This window comes from Lytechinus pictus, chromosome 3 (assembly GCF_037042905.1).
Source record: "Lytechinus pictus isolate F3 Inbred chromosome 3, Lp3.0, whole genome shotgun sequence".
NCBI lineage: Eukaryota > Metazoa > Echinodermata > Echinoidea > Temnopleuroida > Toxopneustidae > Lytechinus > Lytechinus pictus.
The window spans coordinates 34,191,360-34,215,222 of NC_087247.1; the positions used below are offsets into that span (position 1 = coordinate 34,191,360).

Sequence of the window (23,863 nt, forward strand, 5' to 3'; positions counted from 1 at the left end):
ATAAAAATTATTATTTAACAAATACTAAAATTTAATACGTGATTATAAATATTTATTATAATGCTTGAGGAAATTGCTTGAAATAGTCTTTGTAATATATTTTCATTTTCTGTTTACCTCAAAATAAACTAGTATTCAAGAATTGAAAAGAAAATATGTTAATTTAGGCATGTAGTATCAAGAGATGCATGATGTGACAAGTTTCATTTTATGACGTTATTTTATTTTTTAATATTCCACACACAATGTCTCATAATTTCATAATAATAACAAATGACTTAAACACAAACTTATTGTAGACGCCTTAGAATTCAGGGGTGGATTCTGAATTTTTGGAAAGTGGCGGCTAACTTTTTTGACATCCGCCGAAGATGGGCGGAGATCATTCAAGAGCTGCGAAACGGGTTGAAAGTCGGGGGGGTCGACCCTGCAAAAAAAAAATCACAATCACGGCAGTAATATTATTTACGAGTTTAAATGCCGATGTGAAGCTCGGTACATAGGGCGTACAACCCAATGTTTAGCAGACTGCATTAGCCAACGTGTGCCTGCCTCTATCAGAAATTGTCAAATTAGCGCGCGTTCACAACCTCCACCTACATGCAGAAAACATACCGCTAGTACTGCGACAGACATGTGGTAGTAGTTCGGCTATTGCTAGCCACTTGCTGAGCAACCAAGCATGCGCTGAACAACACTGTTCATCTTGGTTTAAGGTGCTTAGCCGAGCAAGGAGTTTCACTCATTTGCGCATGCTCGAGGCAGCGTATATCCAGCTAACAGACCCGATTCTGTGCTGCCAGAAGGAGTTCGTAAGAACCCTTGCGTTATTCTAGTTGCTTCGCTTCAATATACGGCTGGTACCAAGCCTAACTTGTTAACTTGACAGCCAATCACAGCTCGCCATTTAGCGTCCATTGTGTAGCTTCGGTTCTATTATATATTGTTTTGCTCTAGCGTTTTAGTCATTCATGCGATTTTACTCCGACGAGTGCATGTCAAAAAGCTTCAGTATGTCCGTCTTTAAGGCTATTTTATCAAAACTACTCTTCTGTTTGTTCTTTAGTTGAATGTATTATCTCCATGTTTTGTCCTGTATTCAGGCACGATCTTTGCTAAAGCTATTTGAGACGGATGCTGTACAGCTGAGTGGCTATATGAAGGGACTCTTAGATGTTTGTAAAAATGTTGTGGACTGCCAGGTAAGTGCAGAATAATATTTGTTCCTTCCAAATCTTAGTGATTATAGTTTTCAGCTTAATATAGAATTGAGCATTGTTTCGTAACCTGTTAAGTGATTGTAATTGTTGGCAAGTGTAATTTGAATTAAAGTTCATTTTCATTTCCCACTTAAGAAGACAATTATAAATCAGTATCATAAAATATTAAGATATTTGTTTGTGAATGTAACTATAACTCCTTTTTCAAAATCGATTTTTGTATGGCATGTCTCTCCCTTCTTTTTTTTCAGAATGCACTAAAAAATGCTACTCAAGCACTTTCCACAAAGCTTGGAGAATTTGAATCATGGGTAAGTATCCAAAAGGTATGTTAGTTTGTTGTAGAGTATAGAAAGAGGTAGTAAAATTCCCTGCTAAAAGCATTAATCCCAAAATAACATGGTGGCTTTATATATGCAGTAAAACTTCCACATATTTTCAGACTTTCATATTATTTATTATTTATTTTTTCTGCCAATTTGAAAAAAACAAGGATAACTTCAAACCCTGTATATGGTAAAAATAAGATAAAACTTGAAAAGTTTGAAGGAGTCTAAATTTTCACCAAAAGTAAACAGCTCATTAGATATCCAGTAGATACATATATTCTCTTTTTTTTCTTTGACATATATCTATAGAAGTTTGAGCTTGGAAGAGATGACAGCATTCTTGTGTCTACCCTGAAACAGTTTGCTGGTAATGTTGACCAGGTGAGTATGACTATGGATACACAATATGAGAGTAATATCAAAATATGACATTGAATCTTCAGCAAAATAGATGTTAGGTCTATGATATGTTATCTCACACAAGAATGCTTGAAATTTGATGTTTTGATATAATTAGAAAGTCAAAAAGGGGCCTAAGCTTTCGATCCTAGCAGAATCTTCGTCGGAGGCAAAATGACAAACATATAAAGTGGAACAACCATAATATAGACCACAAACAAGCTACAGCAACACTAGAAACAAGGAGACAAAAGGGGCATTAGTGAGTAGAGAAGACCAATTTGGTTAGTGAAGGGGATGAAAGAAAAGGAGTAGGCACACACAAAGGGAAGTTAGTGTAAGTAAGGCCAGTAAAAGACCTCAAGCCAAGAGGGATTAAGATAATGAGGCAGGCAACATCAAACAGGATCTGGAACAAAACAGTGATAGAGGGATGAATAACAAGAGAATTGGTGAGAGGTGGGTCAAACAGGTTAAAAATAAAGGCATAATAAACTGGTGCATAAGAGTGGGGGGAAAAAAAAGGGAAAAGAATGGGGAACAACTGATAATGTGCAAAATACATATAAGTATATATGATAAAGCATTAAACAAACTAAGAAAAGAAGGTAAGTGTAAATATGTATCTATAAGTGATATGTATATAAATATATCCAAAAAAAGAAATGTATATGAAAAAATATATAAATACACATATGGTGTAACTGATGTTGTAATCCGCTAGGTGTGACGGGAAAAAAACATAAGACTATATAGTAGGGAAAAAAAAAGAAAAAGAAAAAAAAAACCAGTATATACTATATGTGAAAGAGAGGAAGCAAATTGCCTAAAAAGGTAAAAGCAAATATAGAAGAGAGGGGGTGTATTATGAAGAAACCATAGTATACATGTAAATAAGCAAATGTGGTAAATCTAAAAGAGGTGAGTGGAGAAAAAAAAAATATATATGTATAATAATTATTATATCGCCTGAATAAGGAAGGAAAAATTTGAGCTGAGCTTGTATGAGATATGGGAGGAAAGTAGAGGAAGAAACTATAATGTAACTATTCAAAAGAGCTGAGGGGAAAAATTATATGTATATATAAATTGAAAGTGGATAGGAAAGAATAATCAGTCGTTCCCCTCTTGGATGTTCAGGCCATGAGGTTGGGTGGTGCGAAGTCGTCTCATCCAGAGCTTCTCTCTGCTAGTACGGACTGAGTCTGGACGGGTACCTAAAGATTCGATGCCCTGTAGCATCATGTCAGTGATGGAGTGGTTGGGGAGGTTAAAATGGCGGCCAACTGGAGTGTCCAGCTTTGCTGTGTTGACGGTGGATCTGTGCCCGTAGAATCGTTTCTTGAGTGTGGTCTTGGTTTCCCCTATGTATTGTACCCTACAAACTCTGCAAGTGATGAGATATACAACATTAGTGGTAGTGCATGTGATGTTGCCCTTGATTTGGTGAGACAGGCTGGTAGAGTTGCTGGTGAAAGTGTCGCCCTCGTGAAGGTGTATTTCACATATGATGCACCTGTTGCTGGTGATATAATATAAATCAACCCTGATATAATAGCAGGGTTGAGGACCAAACATACTCAATAATGTGTGATATAAGCTGCAGGTTATATATAAAGGTATGTGTGTGTGTGTGTTAGAACGCTCACTATTTCCAGACCACAGATACAGTGTTCATTAGCAGTGGGCACTATTTTCCACATACTGGGTTGGCAAAGACCTGTACAAATCTAATGGGGTAATCAAATACTTAAATCTGATAAAATGATTTTTGTCTATCATCCTTGTAAAATAATGCAAATCATAACTTGTGTTTCCTGCATAGATCAAATTAAATGGTATAATCAGGGGAGTTTCTAACACCTAGATCGTATTGTGTTTTACAAGGCTGTACATTTTATGTAAAAGAGGGAAGTAACTTTAATAAGATATAGCATTTATGAGGTGCCGATTTATCTAGTTTCCTATTCAATGGCGCACTATATATTAGTAACTCCAGCTGCTAAAGGCGCTTGGTGCATTCAAAGAATTAATCCTGCCAGGTACCCATTCACCTCACCTGGGTCGAGTGCAGCACAATGTGGATAAATTTCTTGCTTTAAAGGACAAGTCCACCACAACCGAAAGTTGATTTGAATAAAAAGAGAAAAATCCAACAAACATAACACTGAAAATTTCATCAAAATCGGATGTAAAATAAGAAAGTTATGACATTTTAAAGTTTCGCTTAATTTCACAAAATAGTTATGTGCACATCCTGGTCGGTATGCAAATGAGGAGACTGATGGCGTCACCCACTCACTATTTCTTTTGTATTTTATTATATGAAATATCCTAATTTTCCCCTTATTTCAAGTGAAACAATTATTAATTCCTCCCTGAACATGTGGAATTGGCATTATTTAATAATATATGGTTCAGTCAATTTGGTCCTTATTGTCAAATCTGTAAAAAATGAAATATTGTATAATTCAAACAATAAAAAAACAAAAGAAATAGTGAGTGATGGACATCATCGGCCGACTCATCTGCATGTCACTGAGTTGTGCATATCACTATTATGTGAAAAATAAGGGAAACTTTAAAATGTCATAACTTATTCTACATCCGATTTTGATGAATTTTTTTTTTTTTTTTTTAATTTTTCTCTATTTATTCAAATCAACATTTATTTGGGGTGGACTTGTCCTTTAATAGTCAGACAAGCCTTTCTTGTTTCGTTTGGAGGGTACATTTAAAGTCTTTCAGCAATCATTTTGTGTGTATTATAACATTTCGAAAAATACCTTGTGTGAGTGATTTCTTATTTCCTCACAAATGCTTATTTATGATGATAAAATTATAATTCATGAGATGTCGCAGGGTTGGTCCGGCATCAGTAAAAGCTTATACCCCTGTGATTTCGGGGAAATGGTAACATGAAATAGTCTTACAGAATTTGAGGAGCTTGTTTACATGCTATGATATTTTCATTTGGTTGTAACTACAGGTTAGCACAATGCACTCTACCCTTTCATCATCGCTAGAAGATACTGTGTTACATCCTCTATCAAGGTTTATGAACAGTGACATTGCAGAGATTATGAGCATGAGAGAACTCTACAAAACTAATCAACATGGTATGTTCCAGTCATTAAGTATTGTATTTCTTGAATTATGTCATCAGGTTTCTTGATAAACTACATGTAATCTTCCTTGAATGATATTCAAGCTCTGTGGAGATTTGCAAATCTTCAAGGTATTTTACAACTGCGTGGGAAATGACGAGTAGCTGTTCTTCAAGAGTTGCATATATTTCAATTTCTATGATGTTCACAATGGTCAAAGTTTCTAAAGAACTTGATTTGAAACAAAGGAATCTTCACATGAAAGGCTGAAAGCTGTTATGGATTTACTGAAATATTATAGAAGTGATGACTACATGCTAATCATATAGTTGTTTATAGCATGTTCTCAAAGAACATATCTTTGACTGTAATTTGTTACATTGCTTATATTCATGTTTCTATTTTTTCAAACATAGATCATGAGGGTGTTTTGTCAAAGTATAGTAAGGTATCTAAGAAGAGAGAACATGAAACCAAACAGTGTATTGAGATGAATGATGAACTCTACGCATGTAGAAAGAAACTACAACAGGTCAGTTTAGTAGAACCATGTTTGAAGCTCCTTGGTAGAAATTTTAAGAATTTTTTGTGCAATCATTAGTATTTTCCTGTTATTTCATTGTTACTTTTCCTGCAAACACCATGATCAACACTGGTTCTAAGGCATATTTTTAGTTAATAATTATCTTGCCCTCCTGAGGGCTGGTTTGATGTTTGAACTAAGTGAGTCATTTCCATATCTGGGCATTTTCACCACAGATGGACACAGAGGCAAAATAATCAAATTGATATTCATGTCAAATGCTTTATGTTTTTTAATGAAATAAGACCTGAAGTTTCTGGGACAATTTTTTTTCTGACTCTGGCAGCCATTTTTTTTTTCAAAATGGCCGCCAAAGTATGGATACAAATTAGTGTTGAAAATGGTATATTGATACATATTTTGTTTAGACAGATTTGTAAAGAACAGGTTTGATCATGATGTTTACCCCTGTGATTTAGTTTGCTATTATAACACTTTATCAAACCCCATAGAAAGAAACACCAGTAATTCATTTATCTGATAAAAAAATATTGATGAAGTATGTGATATGGTATGTAACGTCAGTTACCAAAAACATGAACTTTTTTTATCATTTCCGAGAAAAGAGGATATATTATATATGAAACTTGGTAGATTTCCTCCTTAGGTAACACCCCTCCCTTCTACACCAAAATTAAAGATGAATGCAGGTTTCCAGGGCCCCTGTTTTAGTTTCTAGGATTCTCTTAAGCATTGCCGGGTTAAAAGTAAATTCCTGGTTTTTATACCTCTTAGTAGTGTAGATGTGTGATACAATTTATGTTTTTGGTTTACAAAATGTGTAGATGAAAAGTGAAATTTGACAGTTCTGATCAATGTTGCATGGATCTACTAAAATGTGTCTTTTTTCTAATTTACAAATAGTTCAGTTTAGAAGCTGGAGTTTATTTTTGTTGACAGCTTAAAAAAGAAATTAGCAAAGAGAATGATTAAACAAATTATGAAGAAAATTGAAATCCGACAGATATGAATAAGCATTGCTCGCACTGACCAGCATAGAAATTAAAAAAACTGCATGGCTGCATGAGATTTGGGGGAGGGGTAGCCTAGGGGAGGAGACCCTTATTGATTTTGCCTTTTTTGAGGGGAGGGGGAGGTTGGAGAAGGAAAAGGTTTAAAAAGTCAATATAAAACTGATGAATATATGTAATGGGTGTATAGTCAGAAATATCCATGTGTACAGTCAATGCAATATTAAATTACTAAAGGAATACATGTAGCAGCTATGACCCCCCCCCCCCCCCCCCCGGAGTAAAAACATTTATTTCTTATCTTTTGATAATTTAAAATGTGAAGTATTATGAAACTTATGATTTTAAAAAGCCCTACATATAAGTACCAAAAAAATTATGCCTTTGAAAATCATATAGCACTGGTAAATGTTAATGTGTAATGTCAGTTACCGACAAGTAATAATAAAATGTTCAAATCAAAGAAAAGGAATACAGGAAAAGAAAAAAAAAATTCATTAAAATGTTCCTAGAAACTCAGGTATACTTCCACATCAAGCTCACTTTCATGTAAAGCCCTGCACAGAAGATACAATGCAATGATTCCACACATTTGACTTCCATCATTTTCCATGTGTTATCTCTATGGCCAATTAACGTCAGTTACTGTAACGTCAGTTACCAGCATGGTCGTGGAAAAATTATCATAGCCCCCAAAAGACAAAAACAAATTATATAATATTTTGACACATCTTAACCTAGTAATGAAGGTACATTTACATATTCAAATTATTACTCTATCTACTCAGGGACATGACTCATGAGATATTTCAGTTTTACTGAACACCCTGAAATTGCATGTCCTTTTTGCGTAACGTCAGTTACCGACACATTTTTGCTTGCTGATGCGTAACAAATGTGGTTACATTGAAAAACTTAGTATCAGAGTATACAGCAAGGTTCACTTTATTAACTCTATCAAAAGCAAACTCACTTCATTTGTTATTTTAGAGATACACACAGTGAAAAGTGTGTAAAATTGTGCCGTGTAACGTCAGTTACCGTGAAAATGCCCACTAATTTTTGTTCAACTTGCTCTCATATCTTTATTTCTGCATCCGTTATGTTCATACTTAGTGCATGTGATCCTTGGGTAATACCATGTGAGCCCTTGAGAATGATGGGGTCAAAGGTAATTTAGGGATTGCGAAATCAGGCGAGACTCATGGTTCGTGAACCACCTTGTATGAAATACATTAACCTCCAAAAAAGATACCAGCATTACATGTATATGAACTAGTACTTTGAAAATAAATTAAGAAATATAAGGAAAAGAAAAGAGGTAAAAGTTAAGAGCATTTGAAAGGGGCATTGGTATTGCATCCAAGTAGATCAGTCCAGGTGGGTGTTTCATAAAGCTGTTTGTATAGGTCACAAGTGACTTTATGAACGACGGGTGACCCTTTCATGGGAACTTAACCAAATCCTCTGTCATTTTGATCCCCACAAGTATTGGTAGATCTATGGGTTAAATCCATTCTTTGTAGATTGTGATTCACAGTTTTCTATCAGTCTTAATGATAATGTCAATATGTTTAACATTAGAAAAAAGGGTTATGATGTTAGTGAAATTTCTTAAAACTAATAGGAAATTTGACTAGCTTTGTGTTAAAATGGAAAAAGTTTGGTTTCTCATTTAGTGCAAGAAAGAATCACCAGTCTTCTAAAAGTTGTGCTTTAATAACTTGAAAATGGCCTCTTGAGAATCATAAAATCTTTATTACGAGTTTGTTGTTGGTCTCTGTGTTGGCAAACTCTCAACCACAAATGGAATGAAAATATTCTGGTAAATTTAGCTTTAATAGGCTGATTAGTTAAAATCATTAGAGCTTTTACAAGCATCTCTTATTGAAAATTAGAGGGCGAAGTTGAGACAATCATGCAAAGGAATGAAGTCACTTGATGTTAATCTATAGATAATGTGATGGTGTCATCTTTTTTAAAAACTCCTGTGTGTTAGAAATGGACCCAGCTGTATTGATCTATTCACTTAACACCAACTGTACTTGAAATCACCCACTGCGTGGTATCATTCAGAGTTCAAGCTAGGATTGAAATGCCAGTTGTTATATATCAATAAATTGCTAAAACTATAAGCTTTCATGAATTGGTGTTACAGACAGCCATGAACTACTATACCGCCCTCAACCTGCTGCAGTACAAACGTACCACAGCTCTCCTGGAACCTATGATAGGTTATCTTCAAGCTCACATGGCCTTTGTTAAGATGGGACCACAGATGTTCACAAGACAAACTGAAGAATATCTCTCAGATATCAACACCAGTGTCCAGGGGTATGTGTACTTGCCTGCTTTCTCTACTACAACTGACTTATCGAGTTGAAAGTTCCACTCTTTTATTAAAAAGAAAATTGGAAGAAAGAATAATGCAACATTTGAACGATTTAAGTTTAATTGGTTGGAGTGATTGGTAGTCTATCATATATTTTGTCTAATACAATATACTAGGGCTCCAGTATAACAATTTTTTAACCCTTTATTTTGGAAATTGATATAACCATCAAAGTTACAAGTTGTATGAATGATTCAGTTGTTAAGTTGTATTACAAGAATAAGAATTTTGATTGTCTATTTAAACATGACTATTAAAGATGGACGATGGACAGCGTATACCAATTGTGTAATCCCATAATTGTAGATATTTTTAGAATAGATCTGATCTCACTCCTCAAATTTCAAGCAATTATAATTGTTATACCTGGTTACATAGTTTTTGAAAAAAATCAAATTTCTATCTGTAAACAAAAGTCAACATGAACAAAAATGTAAGATTTCATTAAGGAGTGTCTCATTGCCTTTTCAACAGTGATTTCATTGTTATAATTTTGTTGGTAATATAGAAAGTGCAATGCGTAATGAACTTCATTTAAACAGCTTTTATTCATGAATGGCATAACATACTGCAATCAGAGTGGTATCATTTTCAGAACATTTGTTTGTATCTAAATCATATTCCATATATATTTGCTAGTGTTCAGAATTAAAATAAGCTGCAAAAGCACCTCCTTTGAAGACAATATGGCTTTATGTGTTATGGATGAAAATTGAACCTGTACCAGATTGGGAGTCTGGGATGATACTGAGATGAATATTTACCTATTTCACATCTGTGGATTGAACAATACCCACCTTAAATGTACAAGAGCCATATTTTCTAGTAGTGATAATTGTCTTTTATTTATCATAACAGAGTCATGACTGAAATGAGCGTAACATGTGAGAGGGCAAGAGAACAGGTTAGAGAGTTGGACACACAAAACCCATACTACTATGTGCCTGAGCCGACCCCTGACCTCCAAATGCCCCCAAAGATCATCAACAGGAAGAGATATCAGATAGGGGGTTATCTCTGGATTAGATTGTAAGTATTTCATTATATTGTTTAATGTGACTCTTCCCCTACTGAATAAATACACGATCAAAAAGGGTCAGTTCCCCCCCCCCCAACAAAAAAAAAGAGGAAAAAAGAGCCCCTCTAGTACCATCTTAATATGAGCTTGAGCTTACCCCTGACCTCCAATAGAAAGTGATATCTGATCAGGATTATCTCTAAATTAGATTTTAAGTAATCTCGAATCAAGTGGGCCTAAAGAGAAAAAGTGCACTGAGCTACGGGCAATATCCTTATAAAAAAATAGTTGAAAAGAACACCCATTAACTGTCATTCAGTTCAATACTAATTGTACTTTGAAATTTTGATTTGATTTGATTTGACTTTATTTTACATATTTCACAAGTACAAACAAAATTATGAAACAATATCAGAAAACTTATGAGAATACAAATCAGACAAGGCATAACAATTAATTCAAATTAAAGAAAATAGCGATTTGGAATTGAAGACAATTTAAAAGAGTGAAATATGAGGGAACCTGCATAAAAAAGCAAGGCTTGTTAAGTCTGCAGGATCCAGAAAAAAAATCGGTCTTAATGAGGAGAGGACAGGTAAGTAAATTGATTATAACAAAGTAATGCCAAAATGTGACGATTGTGTAAGGAATACACACAAAAAAATAAAAAAATAAGTAAATAAAAAAGAGTCCGCCACTCTATGACTATTATTTATTACTCATTACTCGGCCAGAGCGTATTAAAAAAGTACATGAATATAAAAGTTTACAAAGGGAAATTATAAGAATTGATAAGCATCGCTTTCAATTTACGTTTGAATATATTAAGTGAGGCACTATGTACCATATCATCGGGAAGATCATTCCAAAACCTGGGCCCTTCGAAAGCAATTGTTCTTTGAGCAAGAAGAGGGCGAGTACGCGGAAGGTGATAGGAGTCACTTAGCCGGGTGGGATATGTGTGGATTCGATTGTTCCTTTGAAACATAGAAACAAATGTATCAGGCAATTCACCTCTTGAAAGCTGAAACATAAATATACCAACTTGAAATGCATATATATCAGAAATTTTGAGTACTTTATTTTGGAAAAATAATGGGTTTGTATGGGAATAAAAACCAACTTGATTAACCACCCTAATTGCTCGTTTTTGTATCGTGAATATTTTATCAATTAAGGTTGTATTGCAATTACCCCAGGCCAATATTCCATAATTCATATGGGATAAAACAAGTGTAGAATATAATGTTTTTAATATGTTATCAGGAAAAAAATATTTTAGTTTATTCAAAATGAAATGAACTGAAGTAGGAAAAAGTTTCTGTCTATGGGATGTTATTACCTTCAAATTTAGTAACCATTCATCCCTGAAAGCTGCATTTACATATAGATTTTCTTATATATCATCCATCCATCCAACAAGGTGCTTTGCCTCTATAGATTCTATTTTTGTATTGTCTCCCTGAATTTTTCTTCATTCTGTTGGGACTATGAATTATTTGAAGCCATATTTGAAGAGGGTGTATTTTAAATTTTTTGCAAACATTAATAGTAAATTTCAGGAAATTTCCTGCACTGTTCATCTTCTCACATGGCCCCTTTCATAAAATGGGTAGTTTGTGATCTTGGTTATTTCTGATTTTTCTCACAAATAGGAAATCAGGCCTAAGTCATCGATGGGAAAGACAATACTTCTTCATTCAAGGAAGTAATCTAATGAGTCAAGCAAAAAGTGATGTGAGTATTATTCATATTGTACTGAGAGCCAGTTTATGGCAAATTTCCACCCCAGCAATAATTTGATTTGACTTGATGGAGAATAGTTGACATGAAGAGGATTGTGAAAGTTTTTCTGAAATTTTATTTCATAGGGAAAATGTATTTTTTTTCTCATTAAGTGCACAGCATCATGCAATACAGTTGTAGTAACATATAGTGGTGGCCACAATTATTAGTAAACTCCATGCCATGTAAAGTCAATGGGATTCTTAACCCGAAGTGAGTTTGAGAATACTATTTTATGCATCAAAAGTTTTTGTGACTTTTTAGAATAGTCACCTTTTGATACAGAATTTATATAATTTCAACCATCTGGTAATGCGTAGTTTAAAAAATACATGTAGTTGTGCTATGGGCATTCAGTTTCCTTTTAGACCATGTATTAAACATCAAGTACTAAATACAGAAATGTGAAATGGCAATTACATACAAGGTGACAATTCAAAAAGTATTTGGGACATATATACATATAAAACTTTGATTAAGTTGGGGCTTCATGTTAAAAGAATTGGTGCCCTCAAATTTTGCTATATATTCTTTTATTTTTATTAAGCGTAGTGATGGCTTTTGTAGATATTCCAACCATTTTATAGATACCTCAATGGCTAACTGAGTGAGAAACTACAATTATTTGAATATGCTAAGTGTTCTAATAATTTTGGCCACCAATGTACATCTAATGAGATCTTTATAATGGTATAGTCTCACTCTTCCCCCAAATGATTTGTGAAATTTGATTTACAGATTTTTATTTAAAAGAACCTGTAATATTTTTTTTCTGTCATGTGCTCTAAATCATGTTTGTCCAAATATTGCTTTGTTCCTGTATTCTAATTCATACAAGAGGTTGTAATGCTTTCACATTATGATGGCTTGAGCACTAGTTCATGAAGTGAAGTTAGACTTTTTAAAATGGGGTCAGTCATAAGAAAATGTTGATATGAATAATGATTTTGCTCATATTTTATGAGGAATTAAGCTATTTTCTATTTGTCAAGAGCTGGAAGTATAAATATAAGATATCACAAAGTTGAGACAATTAAATCATAAAATCACTACTATTTTAAAGATGACTGATGTAATGAATGTTACAATTTATCGTAATTTCATGAAAATATTTGACACTTTATCCTAAAAAAACCCAATAAAAGTTGAAACTATAGAAACTCTTGGCGGAATGTCAACTACCACAACAACAGTGAAACTTCCGCTTCCTAATTGGCTCTTCCCATAAAAATTTGGTATCATAGCAACTATATTTATGAAATGGGGCCCTGGACTTTCCTTTTTTAATATAGACCAATAAATGAATCTGAATCTTTGTTTTCATATCATATAAAAGTGATATACACGCAAAAAAATTGAATCATTAAAATTTTTCAATTGGTTCCATTTATACATTTTGCTTTACCTCATATGAAAAAAAATAAAATAAAAGAAGGAGAAGAAATGGGAATAAATGAAGGAAGGTGAGGGAGAGAGAGAACAAAAGGAGGTGGATGGTACAAAGAAAAAGGGAGAAATCAGATAAAGATGAAAAGGATAAAAAGGAGATGAATAATATGAGAAGAAAGCTTACAAAATTTGAATTAAGTTGAATACAAAAGGATGATGTGGAGAGGGAGGGTAAAGGAAAGATGAGGAAAAGAAAAAAGAAACAAGAGGGAAATAAGAAGAAGATTAAGCCTGGGATGGTCATAGAGAAGAAGTTAGAGGAAGAAAGACAAAGAGAAATAAGAAAGGAGATCTAGAGAGAGGGAGAGAAGGGGTTGGGAGATTATCTTTACCTTAATATATTGTTGATACCTCGTTACCACTGTAGTGCAATCTGTTACGAATGCTAGGATTGGTCTTTTGTAGCTGATCAGGAAAATAGTTACATTTTTTTCTATGATAAATGTGAATGCCATGATTGTTCTTGTACCCTATGATGTAATCTGATACGGTCACTACGATAACTCCACAATTAAGACCATGGTTGACACAAATCATGACAGTGGGAAATAGGTATTAGGAATTTTGACTAGCTAATAAAATTTTACAGTATTTCCCCCAGTTATAAAAACACAATTTACATCTTATGTCTGCCCGTTCACGAGGCTAACTTTCAAGAAAAGTGAAAATCAAACCAGTGTTATTTTGGGGGTGCATCTTGCATGGTCAATTAGGACATGGACATAATTCATTTGGTAAAGTTGACTGTTCAGATAGTCTCTTTAATTCTAGCATCCTTCACCTTGGGCAATGGAAAACAGCAACCTCTTTAGGCATCTAAAGAATTTACCAGTGTACGTGCCACCCTACCCTCACTGCAGGAATCAGTTGGGATTTTAAAGGTGGAATCTATTATTATAATATTTTTATTTGAATAAAAGACGACAGAAAATATGTATATTTGCAAGAGTTTTTAATGTATACCGGTAGTCCGAGACATATCTAGGATTTTAAAAAGTTACATGTAGTTGTTTTCTCCAGACTTTGTTTAAGCTCATTATATTTAATATTGTAAAGTGATTTTATTTCCAACGTAACTATCATTTTCATATCGCAGACAGATCTGCAGCTTTATTTCATATCCTGCCCCAAAATGTACAGTCTGTATCCATTTCCATTTTGTTTGTCATGTATTTGGCATTGAAAAACATTCATGTAAGTTAAAACAATTGATAAGTAATCATTTATCAACAGGTTAATCTAAAGGTTATTCAGAATGAATAAATTATTTACATTGATCATATGTTTTATTTTGTTAATGACTTGACCACCTCCCCTAGTTAGCCCTTTGTACATTCATAATTTCTCTTTCAAGTATTTGATATAGTATATGATACCTAGGGTGGATTATTCCTTTAAGTTGACCCTAATTGATATGATGACAAACACAGCAGCCTCATCCCTGGGGATTAGTGGTCTTATTACCGTTTATGATATATCAACTGACCCCTTCTCCCAATTGCAGCTAATGACAGGCAACTTCATTAAAGATAATTCATCTTGAGTACTGCCAATGTCAAGACAAATACAGTTCAAAATATATTGTCTGAAAATAATTGGGTTATAGTAGTTCTGTACAGCGTTGGACCTGTTGTAACTTTTAAGATGTGAAAGTCAATCATTTGAAATAAGAATACATTGTCCTGCTCCTAAATATCATATATTAACAAAGAGTGGAGATGCAGAACCACGTACTGTACTAGTACCTTTTATTTTTTTTAAAGTCAAGACTTGCTATATTTCAGCTTTCAATTAGCAGAATGCAATTTCTTTTTTTAATTGAGTGCATTTCTTCAAAACTGGCATACATAGAATTGAAAATATCACAAATCAATTTTCACCTCTACCAGGATGTAATTCTCCCTTTAATTTAAATATCTAATTTACTTGGCACTTTCTGTCTGTTATTGCTATTACTCCACCATCCAACGGTACTCTTGGTCTAGATACAGGTGGCAGTTTGCACACATCAGGGAGTCTGCATAACATCCAGCACCTCGCTAGGAATTCAGAATGTCAACATTTGGCTCATAACAAATTTTTTAGTTTTTCCATCATTCTTTATTTGTGTATCATCTTCAGAGGATCATTATAATTAAATTGATATTTTAGAGGACACATATATACTCTCAGGATTTGGAAGTCATTATTTTGATAAACACTGTATATTGGAATTAGAGTGCAAATACTTATTTGGAAACCACCTCCCTAGGATATGTCTACTCGTTTATGTTTTTTTTTAAAGAATATCAACAGCGATGATATATATTGTGTCATCTGTATAAACGTATTCAAGAAGTACTATCTACGGGCTTGCAGATTATTGTCACCCTAGTTATCACGTTTCAGCCAGTCTTGCCTGCATACAATGTATGCACATTTCATCCTTGTTTTTAAATGAAAATAATTAGTTAGGAGTGAGATTTTACCCACTCCCCCTAGCACTGATGTTACAAGGATACTCCAACAGGTATGATAAAAAAGTTATACGATACGTGAAAATCAACTATTTGTGTATGATTGCAGATTGGAGGTCATCTTGTCATAGACCTAGAAGGATGTTTGGTGCAAACATCGGATGTTGATGATCGTCGATTTGTCTTTCATATTCAAAATATACAGGATCCTAAGAAGTAAGTTTAATTCACTTTAACATTTTCTATTCTCGAGTAAGTTAACTAATTTTTCTCTTCTGTTTTTTATCTTGAATTTCATTTTACATGTGATTGTTCACTGCATTCATTTTTCAAATCGTTATCTACTAAAGAGTGTTTCTTTGCTAAATGCATTCAGACATTTCACATTGAAGAAAAAATATTGTATTTTGTTATATTTTTTTCTCTTCCCAATTTCCTCATTTTCAATCCCCATCTGTTATTTTGACTTGTCTTATTCGTATCTTCAACCTTTCTCCTCAGTGGCTTTCATTATTATTCCATTCGTCTTTTAGTACTACATTTCCTCCTCGTTTTTGAACTATCTAAAGGTACCGGTATATTCTTTTTTTTTTCTTTTTTTTTGTGTTCAGGTCAGTCCATCTTCAGACAATGAGTACCCTTGATAGAGAAGAGTGGATTTGCACCATCAGGAACATCAACTCAGACTACAGTGCTGGATCCGGGAGCAATCGGGTATGCAAACTTGTACAAGAAATATTGTTCAAATATACATGTATGCATAAATTGAAAGACAAGGGAGATGGAATACTCTGATTTTGCTTGTCAAGTTGTGCTGCTGCTGATCGTTGCTACCTCCAACCAATATTGGTTAGGTGGGGATATGTGCAACCATAGGCGGCGGAAGCGGGGGGGACTTGTCCCCCCCTAAATTTGAGGTAAGGGGGATCGACGGTCCCCCCCTAAATTTTTTGTTGATCACCTTTTTTTTTTTTTTTCAGGTGGACCCCTCCCCTAAATTTTTTGGTTTCCGCCGCCAATGTGTGCAACAATATAAAAACAAAGAAGACACAACACCATACCTCTTTTTTTAAAAGGATTTTCTTGCCCTAAACCATGTCTCTTATAATATCATTATTGTAGTGGATATTAATAACAGAGTAAATAGATTGATACAAGTATCTAAAAATTTTAGAATACAGCTTAAAAAAAATTCTCTTTAATATTTTTGTGGTCACTGTTGATTAATGCTTTTGATCTTTTATAACCAGGGTAGCATTGTGAGTGAGGATTCAGGATCAGTGCCTGGGGTAAGCTCTGATGGTAGTTCATCAGGGAGTGTGACTGGGACTAGGTCAAAGATCAGACCACTTCAACTTCAGAACAAGTAAGAAAAAATAACTTGAAGGTCTAAGATGAGATAATAATTAATCCCTATGATACCAAAATATTCTGATTTTTTTTCAAAGCAGTGTGATCTTTATTTCAATTTTTGATTGATATACTGATAATTTGTATGGGGACATTTTTGGTAGTTTTACTGTTTCACCTTTGGAAAAAGGTGTGTTTGTGTTTATATTATTTGTATCAATTTTTTAAAGCCTTTTTATATTTCACATTTGTGACATATATTATTGTAAGCCTTTATATTTGATCAATTTTTAATCTTTAAATTGGAAATATTTTTCCCTTTTTTTCACTTTCCCTTTCATGTATCAGAAATAGATAGATAAGATGTAGAATTGAGAAAAAAATAAATTTACATGAGAAACAGCAATATTGATAGTTCTAGTATGTTGCCAATTTGAAAATTTAATTTATTTAAACATTTGGTATTGAACCATCAATACTAGTGCAGTAAAAATGGCAAAATAAGTACAGATTTTTGTTGCACTCTTCTGCTTTATTTTGTATTTTTTCAATGGCTCTGCATCATAGTTACTTTATCTTAGGAGTTCCCTAAAATACTTTTTACAGATGTAATCATGAACACAAATAATCATTTGTGGTATGCATTCTCATGTCCCAGCTCAAAAGGAATAAATGAAGGACAGAGGTCGCGATCAGGGAGTAAGGACGTCCCCTCGACCCCACCCCCTTCACCGTTTGACAGCATGCTGCCGACCACACCCATATCATTTGATATGATCTCCCCAGCGGAACCAGTGCCCCCCTCCATGGTCAAAGCCAGCCCCACCCAGAGGGACAATCCACCAAGAAGGATCAACCCTTTCAGTGAACCTGCTGGACAGATAAGAGTGGAACAGAGTATGTTTGTCTAACTCATTTCTTTCATACACCCTCTTTCTCCCTCTCTCTAATTTTCTTTGTTTTTTTTCTCCCCCCCCCCCTCTTTTCTGTCTACCTCTTCCTCTTCCTTCTCTTCTTTTCCATCTACTTTTCTCTCTCTTTCTATTTCTCTCTCATATTTTTCCTCTCTCCCTCTCTCTTAATCTCTGAGGGGGTTTTGCAATCAATTGCAAATATTCTATTCCAATTTTATAATTGATAAATCAATTTAACTATAGCAAATCAGATTACACTCCTTGTTTCCAGAAGTAGATTAGCAATCAATCCGAATTCATAAATATTTGCAGACTTATAATTGATTTAGAGACCCAAATTGACTTGCAATTGAATGCAAGTTTCTTGTAACACCCCATTAGACTTTTTCTTGTATAATCCCTGTCTTTCACTGTCTTCATCAGTCCATTTCCTTCTTCTGTTTTGTAATTATTCCACTAAGTAGTAAATCCACTCCTGCCTTTCGCTATTTGTATACTGTGTAATGATGTAGGTATGTGATTGAAATCTTACTATTAGAGCGTGTATAGAGTTTTTGTAAAGGCTTGAAAATGTGAATAATAATCAGGGACATCGGACATTCCAATCTTAACAAGGTATAATGATCCTTTCTCATCCTTCGATTCTCTGAAAATTCAAAATCTACTTTTGAGAATATGTGCTCTCTCCCGGTCATGTTTTTATTTTTATTTCTAAAAAGGTAAATGTGATGATAACATGTCAGAGAGCTACAAGCAGTGATTATGTTCTGACATTCTCAGTCCATCCTGTGTTTGAGTAGAACTTTATTACCAAAAAAAGGAAAAAATTGCATTGTTTTTATTTTGGTCAGGATCCTGATCAACATAATTTTCCATGTACAGTTGGAATACACTTCCATTAGATCACACTTTTATTTCATATCAATCCCCTTGACAGTTGTTAGGGCAACCGGTGTGTTGACTCAGTTGGTAGAGCGTCCGTCTCACAACCGGGAGGTCGGGGGTTCAAACCCCGGCCGTGTCAGACCAAAAGACGTTAAAAGATGGGAGTTGCTGCTACCCTGTTTGGCGTTCAACGATTAAAGGGATAGAGCCTCATCGATCTGGAGCTGCACAGCGGCTGCCGGGCCCACGATCAATTGGGCAAAGCAAATTTTCGGAGTATTTCATTTCATGTCTATTTCGAACAATAAATTATGGATTTATCATTTATTTATTTATAAATATTCATATAATGGGGCAATGAATTGGAATAGTGACAGACAATTACCCAAAACTTAAGAGAGGCTTTAATCATCAGTTTGATGGTTTGCATTGATTATTATTCATATTCATATTTTCTTCAGGTAAATCCAGTATCCCAGGATTCCTTCAACAATACGTGGTTCGCTTCCTTGGGTCAATGGAGGTCAACCGAGACAAAGGCTTGGACGTACTTATGCAGACAATACGACACATCATGGCTGCCCGGGCAATACACAATATTTTCCGAATGACAGAATGTAATCTGATCATTACAAATGACAGTATAAGGTATCATACTAGTATCTTCAAATATTTGATTCATGAATTCAGATTATAAAATAGTATTTTCTTGTAATAATTCCAATATATGTATTCACTCTCCTGAAAGATAAATGCATGTTGACTACCTCCTGAACCTCAGGATTATTTGAATTTCATTGTACATTTAGTGTGGAAAAGTGCTTCAAATTGTAGAATTGTTTCCTTCAGATGTCAGTTTTAATATTATGCTTGGTACCATGTAATAGAATGATTAAAGGATTTTGCAAGTTAAGTATATGTTGTATGATGTTCACATCTTTTTTTTCTATTCCAAACAGGTTAGAAGATCCTAGTAATAACTCGCTGAGGGCTTATTTTCACTTAAAAAACATCTCTTTTTGGGCTGCTCACCAGGAAAACAAAAGGTGAGGAAACATGGTCTAATACCTTGTCCATTGCATGAACATTTACAGTAAGATATCATGATAATGGGGCTCAGCTGCCAATCAAATCAAGGTTTACATGGTAGCTGGCTCATTTCTCAAGTTACTATAATAGTAGCCTTCCCATAGCTTGGGACCCACGCTTAATATTTATTTATATGTAAGCCTACATTCACTCTGTTCTGTATGTTTATAGCCCGGACTAGCAATAATTAACATTCTACATTTTGTTCAATGTATAACAATCTAGAGGACTTTGAAGTAAGTAGCATATATACAAAGGTGTTTGTTCTTCTTTAATGTCTAATTTCTTGATGTTCTCCTCCCTTTTCTGTCATAAAGGTTACTGGCGTTTATCACAATATCACGACCTGCCGACGTGGGTCGACCGACATACACATGTCATGTGTTTGAGACGGACAGCGGGGGTGAGGAGATCTGCCAGTCTTTGAGCATGGCTGCAGAAATCTGCTTCCAGGCCATCCTGAAGATGAGGACATCTGGAGGGGCGGGAGACGGGTACGGAGGGGACATGTCGTTGACCCCTAGCGGGCAGGTAACAGGAGGTCATTATGGGTCATGATGGACGCTGCTGCTCGTCTACATTGTTTGCATGAGTAGCTGAACAAGAATAGAAAGCATAGTAAGCATGCTGCACATTCCATTCTGTCTCTTGCATTTAAAAGTCTCATTCAGATACTGCATGACAAAAGTTCAGCACCTATGTAGGTTTATGGTGTTCAGACCTGGTTAGACTTATCATCTCAATTAGGCTGATAAAACACATAATAAAGGTAAACTATCAACAAGTTGTTCCAAAGTTGCACAAACAATTCATGACATCATAATTGTTGTTAATATTATAAGTCTTATTATTAAATGTCATAATCATCCTTGCATCTTTGGACAATATTACTTTGCACAAGCTCTTTTAAGAATATGAATGGTCTTTTTTAGGGTTTTTTTTTTGCCTAGCAATGAAGGTAAGTTCCACAAATTTCAACATGTTTTTATGATGATTCATATTCCAATAGAGTTGCTGGCCTTTGTCATGTAATGTCAGAATGAGCATTTTTTCTCTCTTTCTCTCTCTGTTATGTTATCTACTTCTATTTCCTCTCTCATTTCCTTAATTTTATATTTTCAAATTGTGAATACCAATATTTCAAGCTGTATTTCTTTGTTATAATTCATTGTGTCTATGTTTATATCTTATTTAATGATCTATTTCTATTCTGTGCCTGTGTCAATTTCATTTTGTTTCCTTCTCTTTCTCTCCATTTTGAGTATTTGCCCTTGGTTCTTTTATTCTCTCTTTATTCCTTTTTTTAACCAACATTTCATTCATTTTTGTCAATATTTGGTGAGTCTTTTTCCTTTTTACTTTCTTGACCAATTTAGGACAAGTACCAGCAAACTCACAATGCTATTAGGCTCTGTAAGAATGTCAGTCTGTCAAACCATCTATTGAGATTCGCTCATCTTTTCTCTGAAGTCTTTCTTTAAAAGCCAAATCCACTCCAACAATAATTTGATTTGATAAATAGAGAAAAATTCATACAAGCAGAATACTGCAATTCAGTGGTGAAATTAATCAAAATTGAATGGAAAATAAGGAAGTTATAGCATTTGACAAATTTGTTTAATTTCACTGAGTTATTATTATGCACGACACAAGTATATTGTATGTCAATGATGATATACTATTTCTTTTTGGTTTGATGTTATGAAAAATGTGATATTTTCCTACCATCCTTTTAATGTGATTTTAATTAACCATGAACAGGTGAAGTCACAATGATTGTACTTAAATGTGATTTAATCAAGAGTCTTTATGATCAGATTTATAAAAAATAAGAATGTTTCATCTTTTATATAAAAGACAACAGCAATTGTGTTTATCATCACCTTTCTCATTTGCATATCACCTGTGTTGAGAAGATTACTTATTTTGTGAAATTAAGCTAAACATCAAAATGGTGTAACTGTTGTTATATATTTACTCCAATCAATTAATTGTTGGGGTGCACTTGATCTTTGAATAATTATCATCTATTGCCTTAAATGATAGAAATCAATCCTAAGTCATTTGAGGCAGGGAAATCCATTCTATTGATATCTTTGGAAGAAAAGGACACTTTCCATCATTTTATCAACAAAAGTGCTCCCCCCTCCCCCCCCCCAAAAAAAACCCCAACAGTTTGATGGCTAAATAAAGATTTCTACATGATTTGGACATGAAACCACTAGTTTGATAGATTAAAGGCTACTAAAGTAGTTATCTTGCATGAAATAGTAGTTAGGCGGTTTGGGGCTGTTTATTGCAATTTTAGTGTCACTGAGTGTTATAAGTGTAAGCATAGCCTAAATAATGTTAAAATCAACTATATCTACTGCTAAGTAAATGATCAAAGTACTTAAAAACATTTTGTCTGGTATTTTAAAAGTAGAATTAATTAATGGTTTATTAAAACAGTGAGCAAAACTAAAGGAATAATAGCTTTGAGATTTTGATCAGAATCAGCAACATCTAAAAAAAATGGAAAAAAATAAACAGAAGTTTGCCAGCCATTGGGTTTTATTTTTCTGATTTTCAGTAATTTATCAAATACCAGTTCATGTTTATATCCAAATAGCTTTTATATCTGCACACCTTGCAATTACACTATTACTATGTTTATAGTGTGATTTCTAAATGTGCACTTCTTTAGCAGCAAGATGAATTGTGAATTTGTATTTAAATGTCATATTGTTATCCCTTGCAATGCACATTGTTGAATTCAACCATTCAAATTGTCAAAAGTTTGGTTCATACTTTATCATAAATGATCTTGGATTCATTTGCATTTCCTTTTTTTTTCTTCAATCCACTCCATGCTGAAATGAAAATTTGAAAATTATAATTCATAAAAAGTTTTCCAGCATGCAGCTTTTATACCAAACTGTTGATGAAAACCAGGCATTTAGAAAAAAAACAATAAAACTTTACCAAGAGAGGTCGCTATATAATCTCAAATATAAAATTCAAATTTTCACAAAAATGGCAAGGAACGATTTGATCCTTTACTTCCGTAGTCAAAATATTGAAATGTTAGAATGTGATCCAATATTAATCATAATACAGAACCTTTTTTAAGCTTAAGACAGACATTAAACTTTTAGCTTTACTTATTTCCCCTGCATTAAATGTTTTAACAATAAGGCTTTGGTATAGGCATATTTAAAAATAATACTCCTGAAAAGTTTAGTAAATAATGTGTATGTGTAGAATAAGTTTAACATTTAGTATATGCGTAGAAATCAGACTTACCTGCTTCTAAAGAGAGATATTATGAAGCACCATTGTGTAATCTAGTATGATATTTGAGTACTAATATGAAGCATATCATCACATTGACAGATAAGTAATCAGGGGATGAAAGTTGCATTCTGATATCTTCCTATTTTTTTTTTTGCATCTTCAAATGAAACCTGTATTAGAAGAGAGTATTCTTTAGCATACTTCATCACGTTTATCTTATTTTCTCTTAGTATTACTGTTAACACCTGTTTTAAATAGTGAAGAAGAATATGAAATAGACGAATAAACAAACATATTGAGCTAAATAGTGTTCATTCACCTAAACCAGTGTTCACTGGTCAGGTATTCACCTGATTAGATGCATAGATAAAGGCAGATTAGTAATACAGAAAGATGGGGCAATATTTGTCCTACAATAATAATGAGAGTACAATAGCCTCATAGGACATAAAAAAAACTCATAGGCATTCATGTTCATCAAGGAATGAAGTGCATGTGCAGTAATGCTCCATAAATTAAAAAAAATCCTTGCATGTAATAGATCTGCACAGTATTACATTATAAAAGTATTACAACTTTGGAATTTTGTAAATAGATTAAATATTGAGCAGACGATATATCACAACATCCAACAATTTAC

The 23,863-nt window shown here is 33.9% G+C and overlaps 1 protein-coding gene across 1 annotated transcript in view; it reads left to right on the forward strand.

Annotated features, from left to right (window-relative positions):
- Positions 1–23,863, forward strand: part of LOC129255681 (DCC-interacting protein 13-alpha-like) — a 30,518-nt gene that overhangs the window by 2,546 nt on the left and 4,109 nt on the right. The window contains exons 2-16 of the mRNA XM_064096878.1: positions 1,104–1,202; positions 1,472–1,531; positions 1,859–1,930; positions 4,938–5,067; positions 5,472–5,587; positions 8,768–8,943; positions 9,860–10,030; positions 11,675–11,756; positions 15,819–15,925; positions 16,321–16,423; positions 16,960–17,075; positions 17,718–17,956; positions 19,320–19,506; positions 19,818–19,904; positions 20,265–20,565. Coding sequence (XP_063952948.1) covers positions 1,104–1,202; positions 1,472–1,531; positions 1,859–1,930; positions 4,938–5,067; positions 5,472–5,587; positions 8,768–8,943; positions 9,860–10,030; positions 11,675–11,756; positions 15,819–15,925; positions 16,321–16,423; positions 16,960–17,075; positions 17,718–17,956; positions 19,320–19,506; positions 19,818–19,904; positions 20,265–20,505 — 1,986 coding nt within the window. The 3' untranslated portion in view covers positions 20,506–20,565. The remainder of the gene's footprint in view (positions 1–1,103; positions 1,203–1,471; positions 1,532–1,858; positions 1,931–4,937; positions 5,068–5,471; positions 5,588–8,767; positions 8,944–9,859; positions 10,031–11,674; positions 11,757–15,818; positions 15,926–16,320; positions 16,424–16,959; positions 17,076–17,717; positions 17,957–19,319; positions 19,507–19,817; positions 19,905–20,264; positions 20,566–23,863) is intronic.